Consider the following 13,225-nt stretch of genomic DNA (forward strand, 5'->3'; position numbering starts at 1 on the left):
GAAAACATGAAGAGTCCACAAAATTTGTGCCCTTGATGATAATAAAACAAAGATGGGAAGAAATCGAGCAACCAATATATATAACATCAAGAGAAGAGTGACAATAGCTTCTTCTAAGGAAATTTGATTACTGGTTTGATCGTCGGAAGGTTTTTACCGGAAGCTCCCTTGATAGTTTTCTGTTGTTGCAGGTAATAACGAAGTAAGGTGACAATTCCAATCCCATCAAAATAGCAGTGAGCAGTTCGTTATAAAAACAAATTCAAGTGTTCACGAGACAACCTAGTCACTATCATAAGCTCGACCGAATTTCGGCATCAACAATATATATATTTCGAGTCATGTAGAGTCAAGGTCGTGAAATCGGTAGATCATATATAGAAGATAACTTTATTCATTCGTAGCAGTAATTAAGATCACATCCGATTACCTACTAACATTATAATACTTAATTTGAAAAAACGCCATGAATACTTAATCAATAGTCTGATGCTAACGTAATTAATTGAAGCATTTCAGTACAGCATAAATTAGTACGAGTACTCTAACGATTTCAAATTAATTAGCAGCAGGGTATTCAGTTTTCAGTTTTTAGACTTCCTGATTCTGCCTGAGGATCTCTTCCTTCTCCTGCGGATGGGGCCAGCGGCAGTCTCTTTACCCTTGTCCTGAGTTTGATCCTCAGTCTTGAGCTTTTTGGATTCGAGGATAGCGACTTCGTCCAAATTGATCTCGTCTTCATCTCCATCAACATCGCCACTGCCATTGCGCTCCTTCGCTTTGAGGAGTTTGATAAGTGCTGCAAGCGCGACATCAGCATCTTCGCTCTTCATAAACTGTTCCGCGACTTGAGCAGGAGTTATGCTGATGGTCTTTAGTAACGTTTCAATCTCCGCCACAAGCTTGTGCTCACCATCGGTAATGCCCAAGTAATTAGCAGCTAACAGCCTGAACCCATAAGGGCCGCAATATGACATGTGAATGTGCATGTCCATGCGTCCTGGACGCAGCAAAGCAGGATCCAGCCTCTCCTTGTGGTTGGTCGTGAATACGATAATCCTCTCGTCACCACAACTGGACCATAGTCCATCAATGAAGTTCAGCAGCCCCGACAATGTCAACTGATCATCATCTAACACGTGTTAATAATTATACTGTACCCGGCCGAACCAGGATAATAATTAATAAGTTAATTATAAGTTATTTATATACATGCGTGATGGATGATTATAATGTGAAGCAAAAGACAGTATTGTCTTATTGCATGTTCAAATAAAAAAATAAAAAGTTGATGTTAAAACGCACCATATGCTGTCCCTTTCCGCCAGCGAAGTCGGTCTTGTTTTTGCGGACAGCTGCGCCCGCGGCCTTGGACTGCTAGAAGTCTAGGGTGTCAGTCTAACAAAGAAATCAAATATCAAAAATACTTTTTTTGCTTTTGAAACATAACAAGTACGGGAACTAGCCTTCTTTTTTTCTTTTTTTTTTCTCCCGACGGACATAACACAAATCTAATAAGGTTGAGTAGCCAATTGACTTTTTTTTTAAAAAAAAATATTAGCTACTCATCATATTTTTGTATTGTACAGATATTTATAATTATAATATAGTAGATATTACACTGATATTTATAATTAGATATACATAACTAAGACTTATATTATTAAATTAAATTTTATAAAATACATGCCCAATAGACAAATAACCCTCACAAATAAAAAATATCATACACCACTCACATTTCATAAAAGAGAAGAACTTATAAATATTTGATATTTAGCCCCTATAAAAGTTTTGTGGGGGCTTGAACCGCTGCCCTCGTAACCACTGGGCCAAGGGCCCAACGACGAGTAGCCAATTGACTTTTGACAACATTGGAGAACATTTCTCACAAGTGTTTAAACTTTTATAAAAACAGTGGTACGTAAGATTTATTATAAGTTAATAAGAACTTTTACTACGTCGCGGGGATGGGGGCTAGCTTTAGGCGTTTAACTTCCAAGTGGTTGCAGGGACTGCTAAATTATAATTACCCAACAGTGTAACTGAATTGTAGGCTAATAAGAAAAGATCAACTAGAAAAGGATTTCTTATATACAGTTAAATTCCAAGCAAATGATCCCTACATAACGTGGCATGTGGAATGTAATCTGCGATGTGTCATTAGGATTTTCTGTAGCACTACAAGTGTGGGGGGTCTATTGGGCCAGATGTTGCCTTAGTACGCTGACGATTCACTAAGTTGAAGCTCATTTGTAGGTGCAAAATGAGGATAATACCCAGGCCTTGCTTTATTAAATAACTAATAATATAATTAAGTGACCGAGCTTCCTTTTGTACATATGTGTGTGTGTGTGTGTGTGTGTGTGAAGATACATAACCGAACTTAGGATTCGCAAAATCTCAAATAAGTTGAAGCTGATTTGTAACCGCAAATTGAATATTCTAAAGCACAACAAAAGCAAAGCAAACGTAGAAAAGAAAAAAAAAAATTGGAGTAAAAAGGCAATCAAGAAGCTGTTTCATCAGGAAACTAAAGTTTTATAAAAAGTTCATCAAAAATATACTCGACATCATTTTGGGTAACATCAATTTGAATGTATTTTTGTTGTGAGGTTTTAACTATTTGTCACAGCAGTCCTCTTTATTTTGACTAAAACAAATGTTAATTTTTTTAAATTTATTCTTTAGAAAAACCTTGAGATTGTTCGAGCTAATTTATTGAAAATTAAAAAAGCATCAAGAACAGCAGAAGTTAGGGGGACGTGCATAATAAAAGAGAATATTTCCAGGGCATCATATTCTTTCTAACAAGAAAGATATTTAAACTGTTTAAGTAGATTATCACATGAACAAAGAAAAAAAAAATTATTGATGGCATTCATAATGTCAAATAATGAGGAAAAATATTAGATATAGTTAGCAAGAGTAATATAACCTGAGCATCAGCATTATTTTCATTTCCATTTCGGCGATCAGGCAAGTCGACACTGCAATCAATGTCTTCGATGACAAGGATTGATCTATTCCCAGTACTGAGCAGGAGAGTCCTTAGATCGGAGTCACGGGTAACATTTCCGAGCTGCAAATCAAAGACATCAAACTTGAGATAGTTGGCCATGGCTGCAACCAAGCTTGATTTGCCAGTGCCTGGAGGTCCGTACAGCAAGTACCCACGTTTCCATGCTCTGCCAACTCTCTTGTAAAACTCCTTCCTCCTAACAAACCTATCGAGATCCTCCATGATAGTAGCTTTAAGATCTGGTTCCATGGCCAAAGTGTCAAAGGTTGCTGGATGCTCAAGTTTGACCGAATCCCACCGGATCGCATCATAATCTGGAACCCTATGGAGTGTGTACATCTTCAAAACCCTTGTCTTATCTTTCATATCCTTTGCTAGCTCGATTACATGTGGCAGGTAAGAGTTCAAGACCATGTCTTTGTGAGTCTGGTGAAATGTAAGCTCAAATAGTCGCTTCTCAGGCCTCATAGAATGGGAATTACCCTTTCCGTCGGCTGCCTCCACAAGAGCAAACCTCCATCTGAGCTGTACCCCTCGGAAAGAATCAATAATCTGTTCGTTCTTTTCCAGGCGGATTGTGATGACTTTTTCATTTGGAGTTTTGCATATTTTGAGCCTTTCGATGCTGGGACCGATCTTAGCGCTCAAGTAAACCTCAGCAGCCTCAAAAATTTGGTTGCGGGCAATACCATTAGAATCTTCGATCACAAGCGTCAATTCTTTTGAGCGAGGCTTGAAGAAATATCGGAAGGCAAAACAAGCATAATTTCGAACTGGTTCGGGTAAAAAATCGTTTGCCATTGACCGAAACAGCATGAGTGAAGCAGTCATGGAGGCATAGGTGGCAAACAGTGTTGAAGCCGAAGGGATGTTTTCCGTTGAAAGCATTGTTGAGACAGTTTTGCTAATTACTCTTAACTTTGCTTTGATACTGTGATTTGTGAAGAAAGGTAGCTAGGGTGAGTGCTGTTTTATAAGCACACCTTGAGCCTGAGCCTTCAGGGACAGAGAGACGTGTATGAGTGGAATCCTATTACAGTGAGTCTAAATTCGAATAAAGTAATCCTTGCTTTAATTTTGTTCTGAATTCACTCCATCGACAAAAAGACGATCAGTTCCTTTAACTTTGCATACAAAGTCGAAGAGGGTACTGTTCTTGTTCTAATTTAGGAAATTGATGTAAAAAGTAACCATCGTGCCATTAATAATTGTAGCACATAAAGTCAATTGGAGTGGAGCCAGTGCACAGAGACTTTGGTCATCGTGAAAGCACTTCTTCTCTATACTCTTCTCGAGTTGTCTTGTTTGCTTGACTGTTTTAATTTCTATCTAAGGTTGTGTACTTTAATAACCGCTCATCCCTCTCGTATGTGTGTATGTGTGTGTGTATGTTCCACGCCTGTAATTGTATTGAATGAGAAATTTTATAATATATTATAAGTAACGTATCGGTTTTATAATGAGTAAGTAATGTTATTATATGTATATATTTAATTTGAAAAACATCATCTAAATAGTGATTATATTAAATTTAATTACATATATCGTACATATATTAGTTAATTGTATTATTTTTTATATATTATAAAATTTCGGAATTGTGGCTGGAAAAGAGTACTGGACTATCAGGCTAACACATGTGCTGTTCTCTCACAATTAAAGAATAGGGTTTTTTAACCCAAAATAATTAATGTATACTAATTAATTACGGCAGGGAAAGTATGTATAATTTTTATTTTCTCAAATTTATGTGCACTACTTAATTAGCATATGTTTCTTGCTTATGATTGTTCATTGCAGCTATAATTAAGCAGCTAAATTATTTTGTTACTACAAATAGGAAGTGAAATTTTTTATGCATTTTAATTACCTACTAGTACTTTATTTAACATTTAGATTTTACTAGTTTATTTTATCTGTAACTTACATCAATTCCAAATTAATTTTTTTTATGACTTTATCGTTGTCAAATAATTAGGAAGACATATGAGATTATTTGTAGGACATCTGCAGGTGCCATAATAGTGGTTTTTAATAATTAATTATACTTTCTTTTTGCCAAACTTGCCTTCGTTACTTTGCCGGTGCATTGTATAGTAAACAGAACTGTTTGTCTTACTCAGAACCTCACCTTTATTGGTGTCTCTACGCATCACACCACAACACAAAACTTTATTAAATTAATATATAAGCTTTAGATTTTAGACCTGAGGGTATTGGAAAAGGCCCTACTATACTCCCGATCAATAATATTGTTTATAAATTGACAATCAAAAGCAGAATTAGTGCAGGTGATATAAATATAATACTAACTTTTCTGCTTATAATACCATGGTAACGTTACTAAATGTCCAACAGTTGTCCACGCATTTAGAATAACATACAGGCATGAGTATTTAATAAACCCCGAGGGACCAAGACAGTATCTTACCTTCTAGTTTCTGATGGGCACTTTGGGTTGGTGTATTGGCAAATTGGATGCTTTTCATAATTTCGTGTTTCATCATGCCACGTTTTTTTTTTAATGTATCCGAGGACTCATTAATCTGCTTCAATATACTTACATTAAGGTCTACACCAAGCAATAATGATATATTTTTTTTAATACTGTTATACAAGACTGTTACTAATATTACATCAGGTATTACAATTAATATTTACAAACAGATTCTACAATTGAGACTTTCTTCGTGGCATGTACTCCTCTAAAGCGCTGCCCAAATTCTTTAAACCCTCTCAAATATTCGAGAGTTGTCAACTCTACTCACATTTCTTGAAAGATAAACTGATTCCACTCAATTATTTGATAATTGAGGGAGGATTGTAAATAACCCCCATAAATACTTTTATGGAAGCTTGAATCCTTACCATCAATATTGTAAGTGCAAGAATTCTCCTACCAGACCAAAAGTCAATTGTTAGTAATAATGAGATTGAACCTCACCTTTATATATTTATTTATGAAAAATAATCCTTTTGGTTTTGCCTCTTCCAATGAAATAGGGGTTAATTAAGGGTTTAAGAATAGTTTACTTTATGGTGGAAAGTGGTGGGGTACAAAGTTAAAAATATATGTTTATTACAGAAGATAATCAAATTAGTTTCTCTTTTGCGGTGGATAAAAAAGCTCGAAGTGTTTAACTCCAAATTAGGCATTTAATTTGAGGTAAGGTGTAAATTAACTATAAAAACAAATAAAGCAAAGCATCAATATTGGGCTCGAGCTCTTTACCCACGAAAATATTAATTTTTTTAATTAAATTATTTGTAAACATATTTTAAAGAAAAATATTATTTGTATTATATATAAGAGATTTAACCTGCATATTAAAAACAACACTCGTTGTGCAAACTCAAAAAAAGTAACAAAATTTAAAACGAGTTCATTGGAGGTAGGGGTGTTCGCGGATCAGATTTTACGGATTGGACATCAATCCATATCCAATCCATGATTTTGCGGATTATAATTTTTCAATCCAATCCAATCCACGGATTGATAAAATCCAATCCAAATCCAATCCATACATATGCGGATCGGATGCGGATTTGACTCAATCCATATCTAATCCATACGTCTACGGATCGGATGTGGATTTGACTCAATCCATATCCAATCCACAATTTTGCACATTAGTTTTCGAATTAAAAATTTTTAGTTCTCTTCAACTAATGAAATAAAAAAAATCTAATATAAAAATAATTTTGCTACCAATTAAATTTAAAATTGAATAAATTTTAAATAAATTAATTATTTAAATAAATCTAAAATAATACATTTGAAGTTTCAAAATATAACACATTGAGACTAATTATTCAAATAAAGCTACAATAATACGTTCAAAGTTTCAAAATATAACACACCAAGCTTAATTGTTCAAATAAAGTTACAATAATACATTAATATAACACCAAAATTAATTGTTCAAATAAAGCTACAATTAATTTAAATTGCGAAGTTTCGGAAACCAAATACAGTCTGATCCTTCACCGGGGCTGTTGCGCCTGTTGAAAAGTGGTGATTACGGAGCCATCTACGATGGGAACCAGGAGAAGCCGTACGGGTGGCGATCTTAAAGGTTGTGTTAGTGAAATTGTTCAGCTGGAACCAGTGAATTTGAAGTGGCTCGATGGACTTGGGAAAAAAGATGGCTTGCGAGTGTATCCAACCAGTATTGAGTGTTGCTAGTGTGTGTGACGGCGGGGAAACTTAGGGTTTTTTGTTTGTAAATTGTTGGTGACTTGGCGTTATGCTAATTTGCTTTTAGGTGACTTTGCAAATTATTGGTGACTTAACGTTATATTACTTTACTTTTGCTAGTGCGTGTGACTTTACTTTTATTTTGTTTTACAATTTTTACAAGTTATATTTGTATATTTGATTATTTAATTATTTTTTATTTTATATTATTATTGAGTAATGGATACGATATGTTATAGTGCTTATGTAACTATCTAATGTCACATTTATAATTTTTTTAATTAAATTTATAATAATTTTTTAATTATATATATATATATATATATATTACGGATTCACGGATTTCTGCGGATTTACAGAAGTAAATCCATATCCAATCCATTGACTGCGAATTTTTAAATTTTCAATCCATATCCAATCCACCAATCCACGGATCGGATTGAGTGGATCAGACGAATTGAGCGGATCGGATTGAATTCTGAACACCCCTAATTGGAGGCATCAAACTGAGAGTAGAGTGGCTAATGCCTAGTGCAAAAAGTATATATATTATGAGGTTTGATTTTTTTTTCAAAAAGATTAGGTTTATAAATTCGTGGGAAAAATAGTTGATAAATGGGCCAAGATAAGAGTCGTGTTCTGACTGAAAATATCGTGGAAACTCAGAAAGACATGAATGATGACGTATTGATGTCTTCTCACGTTTTGGCAATTGGCATCAAGCAATATGAACTGCTGCTGGATTCATATTTGCGGGTTCTATTAATAGCAATCCAAAAGACCACTCACTAGTCACCACCTCAGTACCTCCACAGTAGCAGCACCTCTGTAAGAATCAGACTTCAATTTTCGGTTGGTAAAATTTGTCTCTCCCCCCCCCCCCCCCCCCCCCCCAATAACAAAAGAACAATGAAATATTTTACTTACACGTACGTGATGTAGTCATGTAGTATATAATAAGATTACTTATGTTCCAACGAACTACTTTCACATTTTATTAATGTTAGAATTTTTTTTAAAAGATAAGAAAAAAAAATGCACTTATATTTTTAATAATTTACCTCTTATTATTATAACTTAAGGGATTTTTTTATTAGATAATGATTCATAATAAGATTTTATATACATATATGATTGATAAAACTTGATTCCACTAATTTATACACTAATATTTTTTTTATAACTCATAAATTATTGGATAGTATTAGAAGCTTCAGACCTAGAAAAAAAAAATAACTGAAAGGATTAAGCCAGTGTAAGTTTGATATGGCTGAATAAAAGAACCACCTCAAATTTATATCCGGCCAATATAACATCATAAACCTGAATGACGTCTCACTTGGTATAAAAAGAAAGAGAATAATAAACAAGTAAATAAATAAAAATCAAAGAGCAGATTTCTACGCAGCTTCTATTATTTACACTTGGATCCTAGATCACAATTTATTGTTATGAAAATTTTGACAGTATTATTTGTTCATATATTAATGCTGTTGGTAAGTTTATTATTGTAGATTAAATAGATTCTATATTGTTTAAAAAAAAAAGAAGATTAATATTATTGGTAAATTAATTAATATGTTTTTATTATATATGTAAATTATTTATTATAGACTAAATAGATATTATGTTGTTTCCAAAAAAATGGATTTTGTTATTATTATTATTTTTAACAGCTTATTGTCCCAGCAGCAGCAGGACCATCTAGTTTATCACATACGCATATTTTCTTCTTTTAAAGGTCTCCCAAATCCATGTATACGTAAGAGCAAATCCCCTTTTAGAGTAGACCTAGGGGCAATTGAACCAGTATTTGAGTTTTGACAGAACTATAACGCCGCGTGCATACATAAGAAACTCGAGAAATTCATAACATAAAAATGGTAGTAGATCTCCTAAAGGATCAAAATGCAAAATTAAAATTAATTATGCCCTTCAAATAAGTAGGGATGGCAATGGGGAGGGGAGGGGAGGGGAGGGGACCAATCTCCCCGTACTCATCCCCGATATTTTGCGTATGTCCCCGTCCCCTCTCCGTCCCCGTCAGAATTACTTGAGAGAATCTCCATCCCCTCCCCGAATAATAACAGGGGATCCCCGATGGTCCCCGATCCCCGAATAACTAATACATTTTTTTTCGATTTTGAGTTAATCATATTAAAATAAAAAATTCAAATAAAAGTAAAGTTTGAAATATATCTTACATTAATATCTATTACAAAGTCACATACATTAAATTAGTAAGTAACGCAACATGCAAGGGATACAAACTTCTTTTAGAAACTATCATGAACAAATTAATAGTCTAATACAAAATTGTTACAAATAAAATCGAATTTAAATTCAAAATTAACTTTTTCAATGGTGGCGTGGGCACTTTATAAATGTGAACTATTCCCTTTATAACACAATAGTTAAATTGAAGCAAATCACAAGGAAATATTAGATTAGATTAGATTAGATATTAAAATTGTGATTCGTTGTGGGCAATTATAACATCTAAAAATAAATAAATAATAGATTAAATTTAAAATATTTAAAGAATATTAAAATTAAAAAAATGTTTGGCTATTAGAATCTACTCGGTCTTTTTAATGTCCTAAATAAAAATTTATAACTTTAATTAGTTAATTAGGCCTAAAAGTTTAATAATATAAATATTTTGATATTTTTTATTTTTACCAATATTTATAATTTTATAATTTATTTACTAGTAATTTTAAAAAATTAAAATGGGAAAGTGGGTATGAGATGGGGATTCCACCTCATCCCCGTCCCCTCCCCGAATAATAAAATTGGGTAAAAAAATTTCTCCGTCCCCTCTCCGAATAAAAAATTAGGTATGAAATTATCCCCATACCCTCCCCGAATGAAAAAAATCTCCGAAAATATCCGTTTCCGTGAAAATTTTTGCCATCCCTACGAATAAGTAAGTCCAATCAACCACCTGTGTAATGAATGCCACTGGATTTGCATTTTTTGGTTTTCACTTTAGTAATAGGCAACGTTGCCTTCTACTTCAACAACAGCTACTACGGGACCAGCATCGAATGGACTTCGATCTGATTGTTGAGGCGAGGGGAGTCAACTCAACTTAGTGGTTATGGATTCGTGCGGCTTCAATGATTATTTAAGCACTGCTCAGAATCATATGTTTCTTGTAGTTGTCCACGCGCAACTAGTTGATTTATCCCATGAAATTTGACTAAAACCTAACATTTTGTTACAATCAAGTGAATCAACCATCATACTGTAGCTTGATGTAGATGTTTGTCATCATATTTAAAATATCGTCAGTGCACTCTGCATATCGATAATGGTTGGTTGGTTGGTAAATAAAACAAGGAAGAAAAATTATAGAAAAATTTATACTCATCCATCTGTTTGTTTTGTTTTTTTTTAAATGCATAAATATTTTTTATTTTATTTTTTAAAAAAATACACAAATATTTTTTTTTTCAGCGCACCACCTAAAGTTTATTTTTTGTTATATTCATCTACTTCCGTCTAATTTTCGTTAGTAGATTTAATGAAATGTTAACGAAATGACCTTTTTACCCCTCAAAATTATAATTTAACCCAAAATAAATGGAAGTTGGATGGATTTAATTTTTTTCAAAGGTGGATGCTAGAAATTAGAGGAAAATAATGTTTGTTGCTTGCTAAATTTAGAAAATTTGTATTTATTTTTTTGAAAGACAAAAAAAAAATACAAATTTTCTAAATTTAGCAAGCAACAATCCTCCAATTTCTAGCATCCACCTTTGAAAAAAAATTAAATCCATCCAATTTATCTCTAATTTCTATTTATTTTGAGTTAAATTGTAATTTTGAGGGGTAAAAAGGTCATTCCGTTAAATTCACTAACGAAAATTAGATGGAAGTAGACGAATGCAATAAAAAGTAAACTTCAGGTGACGCGCTGAAAAAAAAGAAGTGTTTGTGTATTTTTGAAAAAGGCAAAACAAACAGGTGAATGGTTGTAAATTTTCCAAAAGTATATTTAGCCATCAACTGAACACTACCATAACAAAAACAACAGTATTACAATATAGATAGAAGGTACGCCACACAACTGAACACTACCATAACAAAAACATGTTAATTATATGCTACATTACAATTAACGTAACATACGCCACACACAATAATAATAGTGGATTTTATCATGTGTATTGTTGTTGTGTGTGAATGTACGTAACGTAGGGGGCTCCTAGATAGAATTGTTATTTTATAATCAATAATACTCCTTTATATATATATATATCATGATGGCGTTAAAAAATCAGTGCTGAACAAGAAAATGTAGCATGTGATTGCTGTCTTGAAGGATCCAAAGAAAAAGTTGGAAGCACCAGAGAAACAGTCAATGTTCTGCCTTTTTCATGGATATTATATGACCTACTTTTGTCATCTCAGGTGATTACGTGTCGAGCAATGGATGCCCTGATTTTGGATCAGTGGTCCTCCTCTCTCTTCTGTATTCATCATTCATCAACATGTTAACACGTCCGACGCCCCCACCACCACCTATCTGAAGCTGTTCAGCGACACGCACGATACAGACAATTGATTGAGGAATTTTTATTTTTTTTTAAGGAAGGCAACTCTCCCATGGCTATGCCCTACGTTTATTCCAATGACTCGTTCATTTGCTGGAGAGTTCAGTAATTGAAAACATAACTAACATAAAAAATTCTAATTGTTGAAGAGCTCAATAGTTAGAAGCTTTATTAATTCAAATAAGTTCGGCTGTTGGAGGATATAGCAGATAAAAATTAAAATAAGACAAATATGTTTTACCATTGGAGAGCTCAACAATTAGAAACTTAGATAAGATAAATAAGCTCGACTGTTGAAGAGCTCAGTAATTAAAAACTTAACTAACATAAATAAATCTAACTATTGAAGAGCTCAATAGTTAGAAGCTTTATTAATTCAAATAAGTTCGGTTGTTAGAGGGCATAGTAGATAAAAAATAAAATAAAATAAATATGTTTTATTATTGAAGAGCTCAGTAGTTGAAAGCTCATATAAGATAAACAAGTCTAGTTGCTAAAAGCTCTGTAGCTAACGTTAGATAATACAAACAAGTTCGATTGCCGGTCGGTAAAGCAGATAGAAGCTTGAATCAATCAAACGAGTCCAACTACTTGCGGTACAGTAGCTAGAAGCTTGAATAAATTAAATGAACTCACATGCTGGAGAGCATGAGTCAAATGAGCCCAGTTACTGGAGAGCATAACTACAGGAAGAAAAAATAAATAATCCTAGCTGCTAGAGCCCAGTTGCTAGAAATTTGATTGAGATAAAGAAGGCTAGTCTTTGGGAGTCTTATTTAGGCCCACGAAGTTTTATTTGCACCCATTAAAATAAGAAGAATCCACAAGTTCAATTTGAGTTTGAAAAAGAGAAATGTTGAGATCAATATTGATTACCGATAAAATTTTGAATTAGTTGATAAAGGTTATCGAAAAAGTTGATATCTAGGATTTGGGTTATCCAAATTGTATAATAAATAGAGCGTTTTTTATACACAAAAGGACTATAATTAGTGAGTAGTGATAAAAAAAAGTTGATTATAATCAATATTCGATAATAAATTTTTTTTTTGTCTTAATCACGAGGTATCATGGGGAGGGCATCAATTGTGGGAGGCACCTTTAAACCCGTACTACAACCCAGACTAAAAACCCATGCTCGAACCGGGAGGCACAAATTCTTCCAACAAAGGCGACTTCTCTGCGACTCGAACTGGAGAGCAAATCTAGTCAAATCACTTAAAGGGACTCTATTGCCAGTGGAGCCAACACTTTATTGGTTATTCAATAATAAAGTTATTTTCTCTGCATGTGTATGTAGGTTAAATGTTGAACTACATTATTTTTTGCGTCTCATTTATTATACCAGGTCCACTTATTTATTTTTTCGGTTGACCAATTTTATGTATCCAATATGTGTGTATTACCAACATCTTATATAATTCATTTTTTTTTGTTTGAATA

At 33.3% G+C, this 13,225-nt stretch overlaps 1 protein-coding gene across 2 annotated transcripts; it reads right to left on the reverse strand.

Annotated features, from left to right (window-relative positions):
- Positions 1 to 374: 374 nt before the first annotated feature.
- On the reverse strand, positions 375 to 4,097 carry LOC102615754 (AAA-ATPase At3g50940-like). 2 transcript variants are annotated; one of them, XM_006466780.3, is made up of 3 exons: positions 2,939 to 4,097; positions 1,306 to 1,377; positions 375 to 1,121 (listed from the first exon to the last, which is right to left on the reverse strand). In XM_006466780.3, the coding sequence occupies exons 1-3, from the start codon at positions 3,908 to 3,910 to the stop codon at positions 585 to 587; spliced, it is 1,581 nt and encodes a 526-aa protein (XP_006466843.1). In that variant the 5' UTR covers positions 3,911 to 4,097; the 3' UTR covers positions 375 to 584. The 2 variants fall into 2 exon arrangements, with proteins under 2 accessions (XP_006466843.1, XP_006466844.1); XM_006466781.3 differs by having other exon boundaries at positions 1,306 to 1,374; positions 2,939 to 4,094.
- Between the last annotated feature and the right edge of the window lie 9,128 nt (positions 4,098 to 13,225).

This window comes from Citrus sinensis, chromosome 7, assembly GCF_022201045.2.
Source record: "Citrus sinensis cultivar Valencia sweet orange chromosome 7, DVS_A1.0, whole genome shotgun sequence".
In the NCBI taxonomy this organism is placed as follows: domain Eukaryota; kingdom Viridiplantae; phylum Streptophyta; class Magnoliopsida; order Sapindales; family Rutaceae; genus Citrus; species Citrus sinensis.

Excerpts from the sequence above, each read along its gene's own strand:
- LOC102615754 (XM_006466780.3), bottom strand. The coding sequence starts at position 3,910 with ATGCTTTCAACGGAAAACATCCCTTCGGCTTCAACACTGTTTGCCACC. Across the intron at positions 1,378-2,938 it reads AAAATAATGCTGATGCTCAG|CAGTCCAAGGCCGCGGGCGC; the intron begins GTTATATTACTC and ends CTAGACTTCTAG. Across the intron at positions 1,122-1,305 it reads GCGGAAAGGGACAGCATATG|TTGACATTGTCGGGGCTGCT; the intron begins GTGCGTTTTAAC and ends GATGATGATCAG.